Source organism: Lipophrys pholis (genome assembly GCF_963383615.2).
Source record: "Lipophrys pholis genome assembly, chromosome: 11".
Taxonomy (NCBI): Eukaryota; Metazoa; Chordata; class Actinopteri; order Blenniiformes; family Blenniidae; genus Lipophrys; species Lipophrys pholis.
The window spans coordinates 11949422-11972751 of NC_137631.1; the positions used below are offsets into that span (position 1 = coordinate 11949422).

At 42.8% G+C, this 23330-nt stretch overlaps 1 protein-coding gene across 2 annotated transcripts in view; it reads right to left on the minus strand.

Moving 5' to 3' along the window:
• Window positions 1-490: 490 nt before the first annotated feature.
• The window catches only part of ppm1h (protein phosphatase, Mg2+/Mn2+ dependent, 1H), a 43246-nt gene continuing 20406 nt past the window's right edge, over window positions 491-23330 (minus strand). For both annotated transcript variants that reach the window (XM_080474339.1, XM_080474338.1), the window contains 7 exons: window positions 15994-16106; window positions 15783-15867; window positions 15459-15577; window positions 8438-8501; window positions 5940-6047; window positions 2926-3077; window positions 491-2590 (listed from right to left, as the gene is read on the minus strand). In XM_080474339.1, the coding sequence (XP_080330465.1) occupies window positions 2443-2590; window positions 2926-3077; window positions 5940-6047; window positions 8438-8501; window positions 15459-15577; window positions 15783-15867; window positions 15994-16106 (789 nt within the window). In that variant the 3' untranslated portion in view covers window positions 491-2442. The remainder of the gene's footprint in view (window positions 2591-2925; window positions 3078-5939; window positions 6048-8437; window positions 8502-15458; window positions 15578-15782; window positions 15868-15993; window positions 16107-23330) is intronic.

Here is a 23330-nt window from a genome sequence, read left to right on the forward strand (position 1 = left end):
GAGAATTACTGTGGCAAAGCAGCAGTTTAACTAAGTGATGACAGAGTTTTTTGTTTTTTTCCCCCCACAACTAAAAATGGATGTTCCTTGTGAGTCTGTTTATTTCCACCAGGCGTTTTTATTAAGGCCCAATCAGAATCTCAAAGTCCCAACCTGAGTAACAGGATCTGGGATACCAGCTCGGAAAAGTCCCATTTTCCATTTTACAACGTTCACCTGACAAAAACAAATAAGCAACATGGCCGCCTCTAAGAGTGCTTCTATTTCCTGCTCTCAGAGTCCAGAACAAAAGAATAAAATCATCATCAGTTTTCATGATCATTTCTGTGTATTTGTTTTTTAACGGAACATTTTGTTTGTTTGTTTTGTGTATCCAAATGACAAATTCCTTCATCGTCAACGTTTCCTTTTCTTTACACAGTGGTAGGTCATTATTAAAACAGTGCAGCGGATGTACAATATATTTTGAAAAAATAAAGTGAAAGAAGGTACGAACAAAGTCAGAAACTTTTATTTTTTAATAGGGCAGAAAAGTTCAAAAAACAAGTTTTTACAACATTGCTAGGGTTCTAAAACAGTACAAATTACAGGATTTGGTTTGAGTAAGATGTACATTGCTTACAGTAAAAGAATGGAGAGAAATGAAAATGATATTTACATATTTTACAATAAATTAAGTTACTCTGTACCATGTTTTAGTGGATCCAGTCGTTTGTGCAGCAATTATTCTAAACACGAAGTATTGCTGCACAAGTACAGTTATTTAACATGAAAAAAAAAAAAGAGGAAGATACTGAATCAGATAGCACATAAGGTTAGTGTTGTCTACCAAACTTTTCATGATGATGAGTCTATGTCAAGCAATTCACATTGTTAGAGGCACCTGTATTCATTGTCTTAATATCTAAGAAAAGGTTTGAAGGTTTAATATAAAAGTCCGACGACGTGACTTAGTAATGGCACAGGTAGCAGGTGATGACGCACCTGATGTAGCATGCAAACGCCTAATCAAGGAAGTCATTGACAGCATATCATTAAAAGAATAAAAGGGAGACGGTGATGAGACTGATGAGGAATACGTGCAACACACAGACTTCTTTGTTCTTAGTTTCCATATCTGGTGTAACACCGAAGCTGGGCGGACAGAGTGGTGCGATCAGGCACTGCGAGGGGCTTCAGCTGACCCCAATCCTGAAGGTTAATCGTCCTGTTTGTGTATTCTTCAAGGGTATACGCTTCATGTCCGAGAACTGAACGTTACAGGGCTGCTATAGTGGCGAGATGACTTGCGTGTGCATGTTGAAAGTTCTGAGTGTGTGTGTGTTTCAATATTTGCGTGCGTAATGAGATTTCTGTGTCTGTGATGACTTTTTCGTGCGTACGCAGGTTTGTGCATAAACAAATCTGTATATAATTTGTATGGAATCAGAAACATCCAAATTTGTGTCTAATCAGATTTGTGCATGTGTAATATAATGCTCTCAAATAGACTTGCAGGCTCACTCTTGTAAGGATTCATGTTCTCTTTCTTTGGTCTGCACTTTATCTCAACCGTACAGCCTTCATAACACTTCTGTAGCCCTGTAGTTGTGCTCACTGGTTTGAAATGAAACAGTACAGGACCTGGGTAGGATCTGGCTCTACACAGGTTAACCTGCGAGTCCAGATTGTGGACAGACAAGCACTAATCCAGATACACACACACACACACACACAAAAAAGCTTGGAGATGTACAGATAACTCTGTCTATGCACTAATCTTAAGTATGCATTATTAAATTCCATTACAGACACATCAAATGTCATTACTCAAACACAAATTGAAACACAGAGTTGTTTTGCTGCTATAGTCGCCCCACAGTAGATAGATTGAAAGCCGACATGCAACGGGGGGAGGTACGATTGACATCAGGTTTCAGGTTCCTCCTCTCTTCCCCTCTGCAGATGTTCAGTCAAATTCCCAAATAAAATGTTTTGATTCTGAGAGTATTTACATTTTTTTGAACGTATAAATATTGTGCATTAGCGATTAGCAGGAATCCTGAGATTCACATCACCGAATCAAACACCAGCGTTCAAACTCTCAAACCTTTGCTCCACAGCAAAGTTCACGATGGCTTCCTGAATACTTGTGGAAAAAAAAAAAAAAAAACACCAGTAGTTTGGCTCTCTTCATTATCCAGTTCCTTTAAAAAAAGAAAAAGAAAAAAAAGACAAAATAGAGATTGCCCTGATTGATGATGAACAGGAAAACCTGGACAGAAATTCCATCTCTGACCAGAAACATCTTGGATCCCTCAGGGAAGGAGGAAATCCACACTAAAGCACTTTTTTTTTTTTGTTAGAAAGAGAGAGAACAAGGGAGGAAGGAAGCTGCAGGGGTGAAGTCGAGGTGTCGAAGTGGGGTTAAGTTTCTGTGGCGGCCACAGTGTCGTAGCCTGGCTAGTTCTGCTTGTTGCCATAAAGCAGGGGAATGATGAAAACAGAGATGTCGTCTCCAGACCCTAATCTGTCGTTGGGAATCCTCCAGCCTCGGTCTTTCAGCACGCCGCGTGCTCTCATTATCAGGTCTTGAGCTGCCATTGTGTACCTGACGTAACAACAGAGATAAGCGGTTAATGCGTGCTGACTTGACAAACGCTCAGATCAGGCACTGAACATCTGCACATCACATCACATTGGAGAACATCTGCGTGTAGCTGCAAAAACAAGACATCTCCACTTGTGGAGTTCAAAGGAAAAGCGTCAGTACGGCCCAATGATGGGCTGAGAAGCCAGCTTTTTGTTGACATCAGAGAAATAACTGATCTAAATGTTTGGAAATTTGCATGAGTACAATGAGAGAATCAGGGAACCAGACAGGGGTGAGGGGGAGTTCAGGCCGGACTGGCTGCAGCTGTGTGTGATGTGAAGCGGCGAACGTGCCTGTGCTGATCGTCGGGGTCGCAGTTCGTCAGGAAACAAGTGACCGCTTCAGCTACTTCCTGATTGGACAGAACGTCCCACAGGCCGTCAGTTCCCAGCACCAGGACGTCATCGGTTCCGTGCTCGCACTGGGCCAACGGGTAGACTTTGACCTGCAGAAGAAGAGGTACAATGCGTTTAATGATAAAGTGAAGCTGAGCTTACTTTGTGTGAGAAACCGGAAAATTCCCGGGCATCTTGGTTCATTTTACTCACGGTGTCAAAAGAGGGAGAAACAGGATAACCATCAGCCTGCAACCCTGTTTTACACAAACTTTTATAAAGGATGGATGGATGAGTAGATGGATGAGTGCGTCAGTTCCTGAATAAAGTCTGTGTGCGTTTCTACTTTCACAATATTCATATGGCAACTAGAGTGGATTCATGGACAAAGGATGGGGGAGTTCATCCCAATCCCGTTGTGTGTTAAATAGCAGTAACAAAGTAAAGCTGGGACTAAAGGACATTATCAACCAATTCTTAATCACTTAGTTTGAATATATTTATTTTATTTATTTGCAAAGCACTCTGAATTGCCTTGTGTCTGAATGGTGCTACATAAATAAATTTCGCAGTGCCTTTCCAAGTGTTATATATATATATATATATTTTTTTTTTTCTTAAATATCTGCTTACAGCTCTTGATATAAAGTCAGGGGGATCCCCAAGGCCATTTGCATTCATTTACAGGAATTGGTGGATGGCAATAACATTTTAATGCTGTACATGTGATAGTAAGCTTTTTCAAAGCGAAGGACTAACATGTTCTTATCGAGACACACACACACACACACGATGTGGTTAAACTCTCTCAACTTATGGTTTTTAGTAAACACTATTTCATCTGCTGAATATTCTTTTGTTTGAGATTCTTCTTGGCGAAACGTTGGCATTTGAGAGGACCGTAGCTTCACAATGACAAAAACGCCAAGTTTATCCAAACCTGAGAGGTCAGACATCACTGGGACGAAGTGAGATAAACAGAGATGTGAATCTTTATTCAGGTGAACTGACCGTTAAACCCTCGTTTTCTCTACACACCTTCCCGTATGCACTCCACTGAAAGCCGCTGATTGCCTCCATCCTTCAAAGATGTTCTTGAGCGAAGACATTTTCATGTTACTGTGGCAACTCTTGTGAGGCAGTCTTTTAAAATAACTGTGGTTGAACAAAAGCATCCTCTGGAATAGCAAGCAAAAAGAATACCCAGTGGCCTTGGGCTGCTTTTGTTTGGTTGCTTCATGTAATTCCGTTGCTGCTGTGGGGGAGTTTTCCTATTCACAGCAGACGCACCGACTTACTGCAGAGGTTACAGTGTGAACGGCACGGTGCGCAGCGGCGGCGAAGTCGCAAAAGAATCGGAATGACCTCGGCGTGGATCAGGAGCCTCCATGTTGTGGTAAACTTCCGAGAAAATGAGCGAGCCTATGAATCCATGAAAGAGATGGCCGCTCCTTTTAGCAGAGGAATAGCGATTTCAACAGCAACAATTGGCTCTCTGGACGAGAGGCAACCTGAGGTTTTCCAGCTTTTGACTCTGCAGCCGTATCTTTATGAGCCAAGGTCAGCCTTTTTTCTGGAGGTTTTTTTCTTTCTACAACCTGAGAAAAGTCAGAGCTAACCTACCACTCCCACTCTAGCAAAGTCTTCGTACAGTGTTTCTCCCCAACATTCAACACGTGCAGGTACAACAGATATGAAACAATAGTGACAACTATCTCTCGCAGTTACATCAGAACACAGACTGAACTCGGACTGAACTTTGAGGGCAATGAATTAAAGATCAGGCGGATTCATGGGGATTCGTGACTACTGCGGCGGCGTGCGGAAAAGGAGGAGACATTTGAGAGCGAAGCCCCGTATGGAATGTTAATGCGCAGGTCGACCACACAGTTCACAGAGTCGACGGTTAATGGCCAAAGGCATTTTACACGGTCACCTGTCGTGCTCTCGTTTTAACAGGAGGTCGGTCATCACGAGGTACAATCAAAAGAAAGATCTGCCGTAGTGTGCTACAGCTTTGGTAACGCACTGTTGTGTGGTGATCAGAGTCACCTTGACGCTTCATTTACCCGTGCGAGTTTGTACCGGCAGCTGATTGATGTTGAACACAAGGCCCATTCAGTTCGACTTTTTTTTTTCCCTTCATTCATCACACAAGTACACAACGTTTCCCTCAATAGTCCAAGAATCACACCCGCTACAAGAAGTGCTGTGTGTTGATCGTTCAGTATTTGTGTACCTACCATGCAGCTCGAAGGGACAAGCATGTAACTAGTCTCAAGAAGTGGAAGCAAAAATGTGTACAACCTTGTACAACAAAGGTGAGGCTTAAGTTTGAGTCACGTCAGTGTCAATATGTCATTTGCTTGATTGTTGAAGTTCTGACCTTTCCTTCTGGTTGCAGTGGTTCTGATCGGGTCCAGTGCCTCAGTAAAGTGTGTCTCACTCTGTAGTAGCCCAGAGCTTCAGTTACTACTGTATTTACTATTCCTCCTGTTTTTTCTTCGAGCGACTTTGTATAGCCAGAGCTGATGAAAAGATTCCTCATGGCGAGACACTGAACCAGTTTCTCTCCTGGAGGTCGAGCGCTGAGCACGGTTTGATTTTAAGTGCGATTTTTTTTTTTAACAGTGTTTCTCGGGCAGTGGCGGCTTGGAGGTTAGAGATGCAGATTCGGGATCTGCAGTTCGAATCCCACACCTGGCAGGTTCACACTGTGGTTTGATGAGCAGATTCCCCAATCAATAATGGACAAACAGAAAAAGTCAAAAGGCCTGGAGACAGCGGAAGCAGTGGAAATACCAATTTACCGTTGGCGCTCAAGCGCCACTGGAAGTCATTTAGAAGCATAAAATCTCTTGCTCAAAGACCGTTTGACTGAACTGCCAACCTTTAGATGCAAAAACCGCTTCTTCTGTTACCTGAGCCTCCGCCGTCCCACAGTGAAGGAAAACATTTAGAACAGAACTTACCTCTGGACAGCAGGACAGGAAAGGTTTGATGTAGATGTTGGAGTCGTGCACTTTGAGATTGTGGTCCCCAAGACCTCTTGTGACCCCGATGGTGGCCAAAACACGAGCCTGCAAAGGATCACAGGGGTCAAAGTGGGCCGCATGTCGACTTCCACAAAGCTGTAACAAATTGGCTTGAACATTTCTAATGTGAGCACATTCTTTTTAAAGTTCTTTCTACTACTAATGGATGTAACGTATGGCATCTATCCACACTTCTACATTCCAAAATATGCCAAGCACTTCTGTTGAGCTTGATTAATTTCTGAGCTCCGGAGCAAAGAAGTTGGACTGTTTCAAAGAGTTTCATTTAAGAAATTTCCCTGAAAAGTCGTCTTTTTTTTGTACCTGCAGCACTTACAGCAAGAGGTAAGATCTCAACCAGATAGAAAACCAGTAAACTGTGACAGTTGTTTACAGCATCCGCTTTCATAAATCATTCTACCATTTGTCTTGATTTTCCAGATAACTGAAACATCTGGGTAACCTGAAGGTTTCCTAACAGATTCACAATCACCTGAGGATTTGCATTTCATGCGCTGTCAGAGATCCGTCCGTCATGTTACCATGTTCCCACAGTCATTTGCTAAATGAGCTCTCCAGTTAAATCAAAGATGATTACAACGGAAGTCGTACTAAGAAGAATTTATCCTCTCTGTCGATAGTTGAGTCGAGAAAAGTTTCCAGTTGTGCCAAAATGAAAGAATGCTGATTACAACGGCTCTAATAAAGTTCTTTTTCCACAGAAATACTCCTTATTAAGAAAGGTTTGAAAAGGAGGTGATGACTTTAGTGTAACTTGGCAGCTCCACTGTGTTCACAGGTCTTTGTGAGTACCTCTCTAAAAAAATAGGCTACAATCAAAAAGGTCTTTTTTTTAAATGATTAGGGTCTTCAAACACCGAAACTTCCAGTTATTGCACATATTTTGAGCTTTCTTGCTTTATTCAGAATAATTTTTGTTTGGAAAGCAGGAGCAACCAAAATTATGTGTGAAAATATTAGAATTTCCCCCCACCCCAAAAATTCAATGTTTTTCTATGTTTTCAAGCCATAATTATTGCAATAAAAAAATGCTATGGGTGTATAATGAACTGACAGAACAATTAACAATTCAGCGATGTTCTATTTTTTGGACATTTGCTTACATACAATACATCCCTGAAACCGTAAAGAATGATCTGCATGACAAATCCCTGTTGACATTTGGCTGACAGATACAGGGCGCGCCCAGTGGGGATCTCTCTTTGAATGGATGTACAGTGTAGGAAACTGCAACAAACAACAACAAAAAAACAAGCTCATGCTCTGCACCCCCCAGTTTTGGGATAATTTCCCAAGCCTCAAATTCTATCATTGTTAAGCTGGATTCACGATGTTTGAGAAGTTCTCCATTTTTAATCTTAAAAATGAATGCTGGTACAGGACAGGGGAACTGGGTTCATTGAATTTACTGTACAGAAAAATTGGGTGTGAGCATGAGGGCACTGCGAGGCCGCGGCTGCGGCCGAAATGAGTCGGGATCCGAAGAAAAAGGGAAAGAGACTGGTGGAGGGAAAGAAGAGCATTTCAAAGTGGCAGCGCAGCTCCTCCAGCAGAGAAAGGGGGGGGGGGGGGGGGGGGGGGGACATCCTGGGATTAATTGTTGAGCGTTGGAGCCCAGTAGGCTGTGCGTCTGGCTTTGAAGTGCGCTGGCGTTCCTCTCGCTCACACAAAGCTCCCCACACTCTATCTCGCCATCCATCTTCTCGCCTCACTTCAAAGGGAGCGGACACGATGTGGGCACGAGCAACTGAGCCTGGGTAAGCCCAATCATGGTGGCAGGCAAAGAGACGGAGGGCGTCGCGGGTGACGTCAGTCAGCCATAAAACTGCCGTCTCTCTGCTGGAAGAAATCCACAACGAGGACACATTCTGGTCCATCATGTTTCGTCTCTGACATTTTCCATTCAGCCGGCATGCTACCTGATGTACAGTATCGCCGAGGGGAATGGAAATGTCATGAACAGCACGCCAACCTCACAACCTTTACTTTCGTGTCACAACAATGCTAAGTTTGTCCTCCAAGTCAGTGTTTTAGTGGTGGCATACTCCAATTAAGAGGCTTCACTGTCAGAGCATCTCAGTTCATCTAATGGACGGCTCTCATGGGGGTCCCCACCTCTGACCTCTCCCTGCATTAGTGCTGCATTTTACCTGCTGAGGCACATAAAAGCTCAAAGTCCATTAGAGCAGACATATTGGTATGTGCTATATGTTGGTGCTGAATTCATGTTGGAAAAAAAAAAGAAGAGAGAGAGAGAGAGAGAGGCCAGGAATGTTTTGCGCTGGCAGACTCCAGCACACAGCGGCGGCAGGAGGGGGCTGACTAATGGTGCCCCGGTGCGCTTTGATTACAGGCGAGGCACACAAGGCCGTGGGAGTTACTCTGTCAGCAAGCCGCTCCCAAGCATTTCTTACCTTCTTTCCTTCGCCGTAGATCAGGGGAAACTTCAGGTCATCGTCCTCGATGGTTTTATATGCCCTGCACCAAGGAGAGAGAGACACTTTAATGCTTTGTTTCTTTCTTTCTTTTTTTTTTGGTTTATGGCAGGCAGCGTACATATGCCCTCAAGATGCATCTCTCCTGAGCTCCCCACACGCCCCGCATGCCGGGGCAACATGCGCAGACAGAATGGCAGAAAAAAAGAAATTCACCCAGACATCATAAAGAACAAGACAGAACTGCAGCATACCTTCTCACTGATCTTATAAAAGTCTCTCTAGCGACAAAGTCGACGCTTCAGATGAGACTCTCTTGGTTTGCTGTTGGTTTTTCTGCAAGAAACCGTGTGTGTGTGAGTGTGTGTGTGTGTGTGTAAGTGTGTGTCTCTGAAGGACTGAATGTAAAACGTCTGAATGATGCAAGAGTATCCACGTTGACATTCTGCTGTTTTGAGAGCAATGTTTAAACTTCCCCGACTAATGAATAATTTACGGCGCGCACGCAGTGGGAGCAGACAAAGCTGCAGCACGAGGAAGGAGACGAAAAAAAGTGATTGCATTCAAACGTAGGTGAGGGGATACACTTTTTACCTTTACAACTGTGAAATCCGGCAGTCATGCGAGGAGTGAGTACGCAGCTCTTCCTCGGTGAACTGCTGCATTTCAGAGGAACAGCTGTGCAACTTTACTGTACGAGAAACGCCACAAATTTGAGCCAATTTCCAGAGAAGCTGCCAGAACAAAAATTTCCATTCACGACTCACACCAGGTGCATCGAATAAAAATCTGGCTCAAGATTGAGTGTTGACCTGGGTCAAATAACATTTAGAAGAGCAAATTATTTGTCATTTTAGCCTTTGGACTGGAGGAAGTAAAATTGGTTGAAGTGAATTTAGGAGGAATTTGTTGGAAGATTTGGGAAAACAGACATCAAGCTTGAAAAGCTGCTTAATACAAATCTGGTATTTGCAAATATCATGTGACCCAGGCCTGACACACACACACACACACACACACACACACACACACACACACACACACACACACACACACACACACACACACACACACACACACACACACACACACACACACACACACACACACACACACACACACACACACACACACACACACACCCTACCCAATGTATTTCAGCTGCTGTGTGGTGGATTAGCAGGGACTGGGACTGTTTTTACATTACTGCTGGTTCTACTCAGAGAGACCATATGTTTCCACCTTAGGCGAGCGCAACACTGCTGCACTCAGCACTTTTTTTTTTTTAAACTGTGTACAGCAAAGTCTATTGCAGTAAACAGATCACAAACAGATTTACAGACTCCTCTAAGAAGAGACAAAATAATACCAATCGTATATATATATATATATATATATATATATATATATATACAATGTTTTTCATGAGGGAGAAAAAGAATAAAACAACAATTTGATGATGTGACACGTAAAGTGACCACTGACAAAGCCTTTACCCTCCCTCTTTGAAAGAGACATTACTTCTTTTGCCATACCCCTTTGAACTTCTTTCATTTCACCTTCAAGAAGTGTCTCTTTAAAAAAAAAAGAAGAAAAAAAAAGCCACAACATAAAGACACAAACATTCTGTCATTATTTCAAAGGTGTCTTGGATGAAGTCCCCAGGGCCCGCTGTCGGGGACAGTCTCCCTCTCGGGACGTGTGTTTACTGCAAATCCAGCCTGTCAGACTTGAGATAACGAGTGTGTGACAGAATGAGAAAGATACACATTAATCCTGTTATGATACCTGCTCCCTGCTCTGGGACACGCAGTTCAAAAACAACAAGGAGTCTCGCTCAGGGGTGGGGGCTGTTCTGTCTGACCGAACGCAGAGCACCCTCACAGTGCAGAGCTGCTCGGCCGCCTGGTACATTGCAGCCTGTGACTAATTGGGAGGCGGTCGGTGTGGAAGGAGGGGAGGAGGAGAGGGTGAGAGGAAAACTCCCTGCAGGTGACTGTAAGGAAGGGCGGGAGGGAGGCAGAATGATGTCATCTCCGCTCGGTGCAAAGGGGGTGACAGGATAATATTAGCAGGACGTGCGCTGCATCATCAGCTGCACACGCCGTTGTATGCATTTGTGCATGTGTGTGTGCCACAACTACACACACAAACACACACACAATATTTGTCGACAGTCTTGTGGCAGGTCTGTATCAGCACCGGATGACTTAGACAAACTGGTGCAATAGACGGTTAAAATAAAAGAAAACATAACTTTTTGTCCCACCTTGCACAAGTAAACCGCAGTGACCCAGTAACTCTCCACATGCAGGCTGTTGCGATACTTCTGACGTTAAGATCCATGGTGCGATAGCATAAGGCAGGCATTTAATCAGTCGAGTGAGAAAAATTAGGTCCACACACGTGTGTGCAAATCGTCTCAAAGAGCAGAAAGCTTTCCAGGCACCGCTACAGGTACACTTATACAATGTAATGTGATCCAGTACGACTGAACTGGCATCAATTTTTCCTTGACAGAGGAAATAAAGTCCAATTTCACTTGCGATCTTCAGATACGTTTTAATGCGACTCCCTGACTCATCAGGAATGTCCAGTCAGCGGAGGAGCCATCACGAAGAGTGAAAATATTAATCGACATAATTTAAAATCTTCAAAACTTTATATGCCGTTAGATTCACGTAATCTCATATTAGGAGTGTTAAACAAACCTTGGGGCCCACAGGATGACAAAAGAAAATACTGACTGGAAATGTTGCTGTGGCTGCTATTTTAAGTGCTGAGGTTTCTGGTGGTTTTAGCAGTGGAGGTCAGTGATGCAGCAGAGAAAGTCAGCCATATTAATGCTTGTGAAGTATCAGCATCAATGTCAAACTTTGAGGGTGAATATACAAAAACTTGTATGAAGGACATTGCAAATACAGGATTTGCTTTTGTGATATTTCACTGTGTCTTGCAACTGGGTGCATTGTCAAAATGCCAAAATGTATAAATATAATAGTCATACTTCTTTACAATAAAACATAGGAAAACCTTGCTGATTGACTGCTGTCATTTTACTGAACTGGCATCCTTGAGATAAAATGGGTGTGTATGTGGCACCCGGACTAAAATGAGTCTGACACCCCTGATTTATACCATTTATTCATCAATAATAACTAGATTGTCTATTTCCATGTCAAGCATTGGCGCAGTGGTCAGCACTCTTGCCTCACAGCGAGAATGTTATGGGTTCAAATACCATGCATGCCTTTCTGTGTGTAGTTTGCATGTTCCTCCGGGTACTTTACTTTCCTCCCACAGTCCAAAAACATGCATGTGAGGTTAACTGCTGATTCTAAATTGCCCCGAGGTGTGAAGTGGAGTGTGTGTGTGTGTGTGTGTGGTTGTTGGGTGTTTGCCCTGTGATGGACAGGCAACCTGTACAGGGGGATTCCTGCCCTCAGCCATGGTAAGCTGGCATGGACGATTATTGCAGCAACAAGTGGAGTTTGCACCGAGTGACGTCTGCCCTCAGACTGTGTACTGACATACAGACCAGGCCGTGTACATGGGTTTTGTTTGTTAAAAAGGGAATGCCTGTAAACACATTTTTATAATAGGTGATGGACTTTATAGTATATGCCAGTATGATATTTGATCTCCATCAAGTCACCGTAAACCGTGATTGAAAAGAACAAAGATCTAGAGGGCTCGCATTTTTCAGCGCCATACAAATGTACCCTTTTTGGCCATGAATGTATCTCAGTGATATATAACTTTATGTGTGGAGAATCCTGATATAAGATATAAAATCCAGTAGTAAGCTTACAAGCTGGGAATTGAATGGTGAATACAGAATCCTCTACTCTGCTCATATATTGACTGCACTCGGTACATATACTGACTTTGAAAAAGTCGGCATCTCCACTGCTACAAACTTCACTGCAGAGAACTGCCATACATGTATGTCCAAACGTTAAAATTATCTCTCAATATAATGCGATTCGGCTCAGTACTATTGCACACTACAATGTCCTCAGTGAACAAAGGGTTGATTCCGTCATATTATATCTCAGTAAAAAAATAAACAGATAGTGAAGGTATTATTATTCCATTATGACTTGTGGACACTTCTTACATCACCGAATCAGTTACGCTTTTATTCTGCACCATGGCGTCACTCTCATGTGTGCAGCCGGATCATGTCGAGCTATCTTCAGCTACAAGAAGAACAAGAAATCCCACCGCAGATGGTATTGTCTCCACAGAGGCCTGATCCCAACATCTTGCAGTCAGAGTGAGATAACATGACGAGACCGAAGCTGCTTCTACCTCTGAGACAATTTAAACCCTCACAAGAGCAGCGGTAACCTCTCTATAAGAAGCCTGGGACAACCTGCCACCTTGAAAAGACGCTAAACTGAACATCGGCTGGATTTGCTATTTTTCGAAAATGAAACGACGATCCAAAGAAAATCTAACGTGACAATATTTTTCAAAGCATATCGCTGTGAAATGAAGAAAGTATGTCTCTCATCTATTAGCTATAGGATCAGTGGGAGGGCGACACCCATGTGGACGCTGGCACTGACGCTTCAGAACCTTGTCATTTATCTCTTCCCTCCTTTGTGGCCAACGCACCATTTTTCATCTCTACATCTTTGCCACCCTTTTTTCTTTCATGCCTTTGTCATGCATTATTTCTCATCTTTGCAGCCCATCTTTCAATTGACTTTCTTCTCCTCTTTTTTTCCTCCTTCGACCTCCAACATGCCCGACAGCTCAACATCCATTACTCCATCCTGGCTGCCATCGAGGTCTGAGAGAACCAAAAAGCCAGCTCTCACTCTGGTCCTACTGACCAAAGTGGAGGAGGGAGAGAAAAACGAGGGAGGAAGACAGAGAGGTGGGCTGCAGGCCTGTATACTTTCATTAGAGGATAGCCTTGATCACGGATGCCTTTGAGGGAATTGAACGCCAGCATACACCCACGCACACGCAGCATGTGGGCACACAGGCTGCACATGTACGTGCAGAGACAGAAAGCTGCAGTGACAAAAAAAAAAAAAAGCAATCCTGTGTGCTTATAGAGAATTTGAAGGGCACCTATACAGTATGACACAGTTAAGTCGCACTCACACACATCAGAGCAATCAGCCAAGCCACTGACAGGGTACTAATTTAAGGCCCAGACTCAGTCCGGGTGAAAGAGAAGCAGAACTGGGTTATGGATAGAACCTGATTAAAAATACATCACAGGCCGTCTGCGCTGCCGAGACCGTGAGCGGGCAAACGACAGGCTGCGAGTTCTGGGCTCAGCGAGGAGCGCAGCCACTGTCTGACCTACATCTGCTGAACTGAGTTGAGCCGCAAAACACAACTGCACGGAGGTGGTGTCAGAAAAAATACCGTTCATCTCTCGTCAGTCACCCGCTTTGTCCTCGCTCGCCTCACAGCCACTCAGTTATCTCCCTGCGGGGGCTCTTAAACACTTAAAGAATAACCAACTTTAATTTTTCAAAGGAGGAATTCTCCATCGCGCAAAACAGTGACGTTACGCAACCGTCAGCCGGAACATTACGACCACTTACTGGCGACATGAATAAGAATGATTGTCTTTATTGTGAGACTGGGAGGGATTTATTGGGCAGGAAGTGAACATTGTGTCCTCAATGCTGATGTGTTCGAAGCAGGAGAAATGACATTTAGAGGATTTCATTGAGTTTAATAAGGGGCAGATTGTGATGGCTAGATGACTGAGCCAAAGCATCTTCAAAACTGCACTACAAAAGTCTTTTGAGGTGTTTGTGGTAGATGCTGTTTTCAGTATCAATCAAAAGGCAGTAAAAATGGTGAACCACGGTGAGAGTGCAGGCTGGTCCGTTCCCACAGATGAGCCACTGCGTCTCAAACTGCCACTTCTGATAGAAAGGTGCAGTGAAGCTTGGTGTGTATAGAGAAAATGCAAAAAGGGTACTTACACAGTACTGATGTAGATTTAATGTTGTTGATTTTTCATGCGGAGCTATATTTGTCTCATATTTTCTCTTTTGGTTGTAAAGTGGCTTAGTGTCACACTGTCATATTATAATCTCATGATAGTCCAAATGACACAAATTTAAACCAATTACCAGCAAGAACTATTAAGAAAAACTATCAAATTAAACATAAGTTATTTATCTTTCAGAGTTAAGTGCCACATGTCACAATTTCTTCAGTACACAAGCATTACAGGTCTGTATTTAAAAAGGTCTTATATACAGTCTAGCCATATAGTTGGTCTTAACCTTTTTTAAATCTAGTATAGCTGGGTTACCATTAATACTGTTAATGTCCTTGCTTCAAAATGCAATAATCCATCCTCGACTTGAGAAATAATGTAAAGTGTCTACTTGTGGCCGTACATATTATCGTTCTCTCCGTCAGGCTTTTGCTCTTGGGTCTCTTCTTTTCACATTTCCATGGGTTTCTTGGTTTTGATATATTTTCTCTTTTCATACCGCTCAGTCACTTTCGATATCATTGACCTTTTCTTTAATCTCCCCTGCCTCACTATGATAAAGCACAAGGTCTTCTCTTTGCCTATGAAACGTCTTCGTACCTTACACACGCACATGCACACGCACGCACGTGCGCACGCACACAGAAAAGCCAAGGACACTCTCCGGCCTTCCTCTGACTGACTGTGAAGCTTTGAATTTATTTAAAAAAAATTCAATCTGGTACAATGCATGTAACCAGTCACACAGGTAATTAGCTAATTCACAGAAATTATTTTGACATGGTTCAATTCCATTGGGCATTTAAAAGGATCTGAGCAGATACACAGTTAGAGAACGTGTAAATCCAGAATGCCTTTTAGAAAAACGTGTTCCGTAATGAATGACTCACCAGAAGAGCAAATGTACTTACAAATACTGAAAGAGCTAAAATTGGAAAACGTGACAAGATCATCTCAGCTGGCATACTGCGCCTCACATTTTGAGACAGAGAATGACTAATAACGGAGTTCACCTACCATCCGGACATGGTAAAGTCGCGGTACAACATCCTCTTCCCCACCTCCTTTCTCTGCACTCTCCTCGGGAACTCCAGATGTGTAAACTCGTTCCCGAGTAACTGGGGCTGCATGTAAGCCTTTGATATGAAAAGAAAAACACAAAGACAAGTGGATCGACAGGCCCAAGGGATAGGAAAAACAATTCCATAGTCTATTAGGCTGACACAGGGAGCAGACTTTGTGAGCGAGACGGGGCGAAGCGTAGCCTTTGTCTCAACAGGAGGGGAGGTCAGCTCAGCTAATATCTGACAGCTGTGCTCCATAAGAAAAGTTTGCTCTTACCAAGAACTGCAGCCGCTGTCTCTCCGACTCCGGCGTGAACTCTGCCGACATGGGGATGACTTCGCCAGCCCGGATAATGATGGCCCTGAGGGAGAGATCATAATGGACAGTCATTCCTGCTGGCTGCAGGGCACGAGGAGGCGAGTGTCCGAGGCGTGTTGGGCATAGGTCACACTCGTTCGGTGTGCGTGTGAGGGCGAGTACATCACACCTGCCGTCCCCAGCGTTCCCAACGTAGAGCTTCCCAAGTAAATAGACGACCACGAGTGCAGTGCATCCTCCTGAGATGTTGTAGACCGCCTTCTCCTTTTCTATCTGTACATCCTAAGAATGAAGAAACACAGATATTTGAAGACATTTTCCAAACAAACTATTAATCGGTTCACAATTAATTGTCAGCCCCCTTACTAGTTAGTTAGCACAAGAAATATTAATTATTAAAACCAATTGTTGTTTTTATTCATGAAAACACGTTAACAGTCACCCAGACAGCAGTGTTGGAGCAGAACATAATGAGAACTTTATTAATATTGTACCTTTATATAGGAGAAAAAACCCATTAAAATGTCATGACATCACTTCAATATTAGTTCAAATAGACTACAACAAATGAGAATAAAAGACACACAAAAAAGAACACCTTTCGGATTTCAAAACTGTGCAGTGGGAAAGTGAAGAACCAAACATGCAGAGGCGGCTTTTAGTTTTCAAGCACTAAATATTTGGAATAAACTCAGTAAAAAACTACAACTCTGTTCATTTAACCAGGATGAAGACCTTCATGTCTTCCTTTGCCTTTCAATAAAGACAGAATTTATTTTTATGTTATCTTTACCTATTGTACTTTGAAGCTCTTATGCATGATGTTTTTCAGTACTAAGATGCAGTAACACTTAAAACAAACTCTAGAAACATTTCTGCTCACATAAAGGGGCTATAAGGGGCCGTAGGGCTAAATATTTGATAATGGAAGTGATTAAGTATGTAGTATAAGATATGTAGTGAAGAACTGGGATAACGACATGATTTACCATCAATACAAACACTGGGGTATAAAAGAATGGATTGATCACGTTTCACTGCAGTTTGTGTTTCAGAAGCAAAGCGGTTTGTTTGACTTGGACATTTTTGTTAATTTTCCTACATTTTTGGGCTTCTGATTTGTCATGGCTCCCAGATATGTAATAATTAGGCCTCTCAAGTAATAATTTTTGCATTTCTCAACATTTTTTGTGAATTGATATTGATTTATTTTTTACATTACGACATATCATTTATTGCTGCTCAGTCAGTCTGTTGCAATATCTATATTGTGCATGTTGAAATCACAATAACAAATAAATTTGCAGTACATTGTGCAGCCTGGGTCACGGAAAATATTACTTACCAAGAACATCAGTGATCTGAGGCTGTCATTGCTACAAATTTTACTGTCTTCAAACACTGATCTCCCACCTGCGGCAAGCTGGCGTCCCTCTTCCCCTGCTGGTTAATTTCTATTGATCAGCTCTGGAGAGACTTCTCACCTACTGAGGCACTGTGGGGGCTTCCTGTGTGAACAGGAAGGAGACGGCAGCAGGCACACAGACTGCTACCGAGAAGGGCCAACGCCACAACGCAACCGCAAAATCTACAACACGACAACAAAAAGTCACAACGCAAATGCAACGGCTACAACAGCAGTGTGCAGCGGTCAGAAGAACGGGTTTTGTTTCCGGGGGATGATATTTTCTGGAGAAAACCAAACGATGGACGGCAGAGCACATACATAACATTATACGTTACGTTACGCTACGTTTTTTAAACTTCGGTTTCATTAAACTCTCCATTAATTAAAATAGACCGTCAGAAAATACTGACCCTGGAAACAAAGCCTGTTCTTCTGACCACTGCACATTTTCATTTTGGCCTTTGCCTTGTGGCTTTTTGCGGTTGCATTGTGGATTTTGCGGTCGCGTTGCCCCCCCCCCCCCCCCGCTCCAGAGACATTTACAGCTCAATCATAAAGAACCTCACCCACCATGGACATGAGCCCCTGTCCCTGATATCCTCTGGAAGGAGAAACAGACTCTGAAATAGACTACAAACTAAGCTCCGACAGGTTCTTTGTATTTGTTTTGCATGGCCAGCCAGAGGTGCCACAGTTCTGTCACGTTCATCCATTCACACATGTATCAACGGTGACAGCCACCATGTGTAGTCCTGGCATACCTCTAGAGACATCTTGGAGTTTAGTGTCTTGACAAAGGACATTGTGACACATAACCAGGGTGAGAAGGGGGATCCAACCGCCAACCTTGGTACTGGAAAGACACACATCTTTCTCCACCAAGCCTCTCTAAGAACCTGCTGCTGAGTAAAATATTGTCTTAATGGTTAAAACTTGCCATGATGTTTTTATTAATTATAGCGCCATAATGAATTCATCCATCAGGAGTCAAGCAGCAATAAAACAGACTGCAAACCAAAAGGAGAGAGAAGAAAGTTTTTGAGGGAGTGCTGGTTATTACACCAGTTAATTAGGCCAGATTAATTTGGTGCTAATTAAACCAAAAATGATTTGAAGAAAGCCACACTATCAGTCCATTAATTAGATGAATAATTAACCTGTCACTGAATTAATCAAAGCGGTAACATAAATTTGAGTCGAGCTGCTCAGACTACATTTAACCCCTTCACGCTCTCGCTGGCTGTTGTTGCATGGTCTGCTGGTAATGGCTCCTCGGGGGCTTTTAAGCACAAAAAACAGAAGCAAAAACACTTCCCGTGTGTGTGTGTGTATATGTGTGTGTATGTGTGTGTGTGTGTGTGTGTGTGTGTGTGTGTGTGTGTGTGTGTGTGTGTGTGTGTGTGTGTGTGTGTGTGTGTGTGTGTGTGTGTGTGTGAGAGCCCCTCAGGCGACTCATTCACATCCCTTCATCACGATCAACAGATTGAGCGTAAATGTTAGCAAACACATTTGAGTCCATCTTCTGCATGTTTTCCCATGAGTGATGTACTTCCCCAGCCCGGCCCCGGCGCCCCCCCACCCCCCTGCTCTGCTGCTCACAGCCCCCATCGAGGAACAGCTCTGGCAGTATGGGCACGGCTCTGGATGCCACAGTGAGTGGAGGGATCTCTAATGGAGACTGTCGATTGTGGCGTGTGCACTGATGTGGGTGCATCTGACAGACACCAGTGTTTCGGGGGGGGGGGGGGGGGGGGGGGGGGGGGTGCCGCACCCTGGAGGGTCGAGGAGGGTGTAACTAATGTGTCCTTCACCTTGGATGAATTATAAATATATAGGGAGCCATACATATTTATCGATCCCCCTTGCTGCAGGGAAGCCTTCAATAATGAAAATGTCTGCATAAACATCCACACCTTTCTCCTCTGCGCTTCACCCAGGAAAACCCAAACAGATGAGCCGAGACTGAAAATACGCAGAGAGCAGAAGAAGAAGCAGGGGGAGATGTACGATGCTCAAACATACACGCCCAATTCCAAGGAACAGCCATCACTGCCATGCAAAGTGCCAGAGCGGTTTGTGCACGTCTTCACATCTTTATTCGTTCCCAGGAAAGTCGGGCAAGGACTCAAGGAAAACAAGAACAATCCAATTTCCCGTCGGTTATGCATCGTGTCACCCCAACCAGTAATTAGAACAAAAAATATATATAATTGACTCTAATGGAGCAATCACCCTGTGAATAAAACCCCCAAAAATGTCATCTGCCATTTGAACAAGGACAATACAAGCGGAAATAATTATGTTCCACTCAAATCAACTCAGAGTGGAGAAGAAAGTGAGGGACAGCATACAGAGAAACTATAATGTTTTTGCTATAGGGCTCAGGAGTACGAGTACATCATGATAATATCTATAATTAACTAAATATCTTTTCCCTAAACCTGAACTGGTTGATATTTTTGAGGAGAAATAATTCCACACCTTCTTAAACTAATGGCATAAATGTCATAATACTGTGTCCCTGATCTGCATAGCTTGTGTTTTATCAATGTTTCTATGAATTTAACTTGTGACTTTGTGCCTCAATATCCTATCTTCCTCAGTGTTTCTCTTCGGTCTAATTTAAGGCTTTGATACTAATACTACTTCACGATGAGACAGCTACCTTTCACTGATCTTTCAGCTCAGGTCTCAGCGTTGTGTTAAGTCCTACTTAAACTGTGAGACGCGCATCCGTCGTGGGCCGGTTTGGTCATATGTTTGACATGGCTGTTTCAGAGCGCCCTCTCCCCGCGCTGTTTACAGTGTTCCTTACAAAGAGCCTGAAGCCGCGCAGCCTAAAAGCAGCCAATACATCAAGAAACAGCAAAGGGGCAGGAAATGTTGGAAAAGATGGAATACCAAGGTAACGGAACAGGTAATTAACCAAATTAATCTTTTTTTTTTTTTTTTTTTGACTAATTACCCAAAGAGGTCTTATATCAGGTGTTTTAAAAGTGTGAAATACCTGTGGGCTTATTCTTGCAGAAACATGGCCGTCTCAACTCTGATAATGAGCTTCAAAAAGAGTCATTGAGAAACACAAAGACACTCAAACACATTCCAATATTGTCAAAATTTGTGAACGACCACCAAATAAGCAACTGATGGCTTATTCTGTCTTGATTTCAACTCAGTGCAAAATAAAATGAGAAATATAAAAATACCCATACTTATTTTATTAGAAACTGTAAAAAAACCCACCTAATTAAACTTTTTTTTTTTCAAACAATTCAATGAGCCTAAACCTGAGAAAAGAGGTTATGAGCTATACTTCACTAATCGGGTCTGACTGACAAATATACACCCGCTTTTTTCAGACCAGTTGATGAATGTTACGAAATGAGCAAAGCCTGAATCTCACAAGCAGCCACAAAAAGTACAAAGGATTACTACGAAACTCCCCGGTCACTGCCTTAATATAAACCTTTTGGGAAATACGTTTCTTGTCAAAATCTGTTCAAAAGCACTTCTCATTTTCAAAAGTTTTAGTAAAAACAAAAATCTCAATAAGTCTACTTCAGTTTGAGGTTTAAAGTTCTATTCTGACTGTTTATGGTACTTATAAAAAGACAAAAAAAGAAGAAAAACTTTCAAAACACTTCCACAGATTCACACGAGATTGAGTCCTGAGGTGCACATGCAGTGATTAGAGGTCAAGTTACAGCCTCAACAACTGTTCGCCGGCTCTCTCTCACACCCACAGACTGAAGCCGGCAGGTCGTACAAGTAAATGTTTCACACTCCCGAGGGTCACATGAGGCCAGTGAGCTCATCGTCTCTCATTTCTGTCCTGGATCAACACGCAGCTCAGCTGATAAGCCGCTGTCTCCAAGCGACACGCTGCCTTTCGGTATTTACACCTCTCTGAGTGTTTATCGGAGGGTTGGCAGTCCCTCTCTTTTCCACAGGGACGCCGCGAGTACGACCAGAATTAAAGGGCTGGTCCAGATCCTCTGTGAACTCGGAGATGGCGATTCAGAGGGGTGCCAGACCTTCCCAAGACTCCCTGACACTTTGAATTTTCTTCGAGAGTGAGTTTCATTAAAAAACAACACCGGAGGCTTTAGGGGGTGAGATTGTGCTCCAAACGACTTCTTGGGTGGTTATGTGGCAGCGGCAGGCAGACAGTACTTTGCTTCGAGAGAAAATATCGAAATCTGGGATATTTGATATTTGATTCTTCATAAATGATTTCTGGGAATAACATCTAATGAACAGCAGCTGTTGGAATAAGTGTTTGCTGTAATTAGAGTCCGTAGTAAGACAGAAATCATGACCTGCAAGTCTTGATATTGCAAAAAGCTGTAAGAAACACTGTAGTCAATAAGGGATGTTGAGCATATTGTTACGCAACACACGGCTGTGACACCACTACTGAAGATTACTGCTTTTTGTGCATTACTATCGTTATCACATGTGTTACTTTAGAAAAACTCCCGTTTACGGAATGAAGAACACTTGTAAAAACCAATAATGTAATAATGGCTAATAAAGTAATAAGATATTTGAGCCATTACTGTAATACTTTTTTTTTTATGTAATAAAATGCAATAATGTAATAAGTTACTACATGATTGAAGTAGTAAATATAATAATTGTAGCCAATGATGTAATATTAAATAAATAGGACTGGATTTATTAGATTTTTATGCAGTTTGCTCATGAAAAACAGTTACAGTAGAAGGGATGGTCGTCATAGTCATTCACCGAGGAGACATACTCTGCAACACTCAATAAAGGTTGGACCAAAGTCTTATACTATATTCTTACATTATTGGCTTTATTCCATTGAAAATGACCAAGATGTTCACACTCTTGGCAGATAATCCATTATTTGATTGTTACAATCCTTCAATAAACCCATGTGAATGGGGTTTGCCCCCCCCCCCCCCCCCCACCCCCCCACCACCACCACCACCACCACCACCACCATGTTTCTGGGTGGTGGATGTGCGTCGCTCTGGCAGCTGCTTAAAACGAAGTGATTCTTTCTTGCATGTCTCGGTAATGAACACACTCTTGCAGGATCCGCCAAACTCTCTCTCTCAAACATATTGGAAAGTACCAGTGGAGCGGATGAAACTCTGTCACTCCTCCCAGCCTGCACACTGCCGATTCTCACAGTTTGGCCAATTTCTAGTCTCTTTCTCTGCTGAAGCGTTGGACGTGGGTTAGGCTCCCTCGCCTCGACTAGCGACTAGTGCACTGCAGCACAGAAATGAAAGACAAAGATGGTGTATTAAGCTTTTCTTTTGTATCTAATTCACTGGGGTGTTTGTTGGTTTCTTGTTGCATGAATTATTCACACGTTCGTTAAAAGAGAAAGAGAAGACTCCTACTGTATGACGATGATGACCTGCTGAATCATTGATCAACATGGAGATGAGAAGCCGCCTCAAACACAAATTCAATCCTGAACTAACGCAATCCTCCTGACAGCAACATTAAATATGTCTGACTGTCAGTCGCGTCAATATGGGCTTTAATGCACCTGTGGCCTTAAATCCACACGTGCTGAACTTCAGAAGAGCTGTGTGCTGCTGCCTACGCGTCGGTACGAGCTGCTCTTGTCATTAGTTAACAGATCTGTTTCTCTCAACAGGTGTTGAAAAGTGCGTCCCGCTTTCAGGAGCATGTGTGGATGAGCACTTTTTGGTTGGAACGACCTGACTTTATTAATTTATTAACACAAAGAGACAAAAATAATGTTCATAAAAAGATTTGACTGCTGTAACCTTGTGTATTAGAAAAACAGGCACTTGAAAGTAGGACATTTTGAAATCTAGTAATTTTTTGAAGGCTATTTTAAAGGTTGATTTTTAACCACCAAGACTTTTTAAAATAACAAAAGTAGTGAATTAACAACTCTCATGTGAATATCTTAAAAATCTATGGGTTTGGCGTAAAACTGACCGCCATCACACATTTCATGATTTATTGATGAAAGATGTGTGCAAATGAGATGAGAATCCTGTTGATGCGTCTCATTCAGTAATACAGACCTGCAATGTAACGTGTTATATGCAACAAAGGTTAGTAAATGTTACCGCAATGTT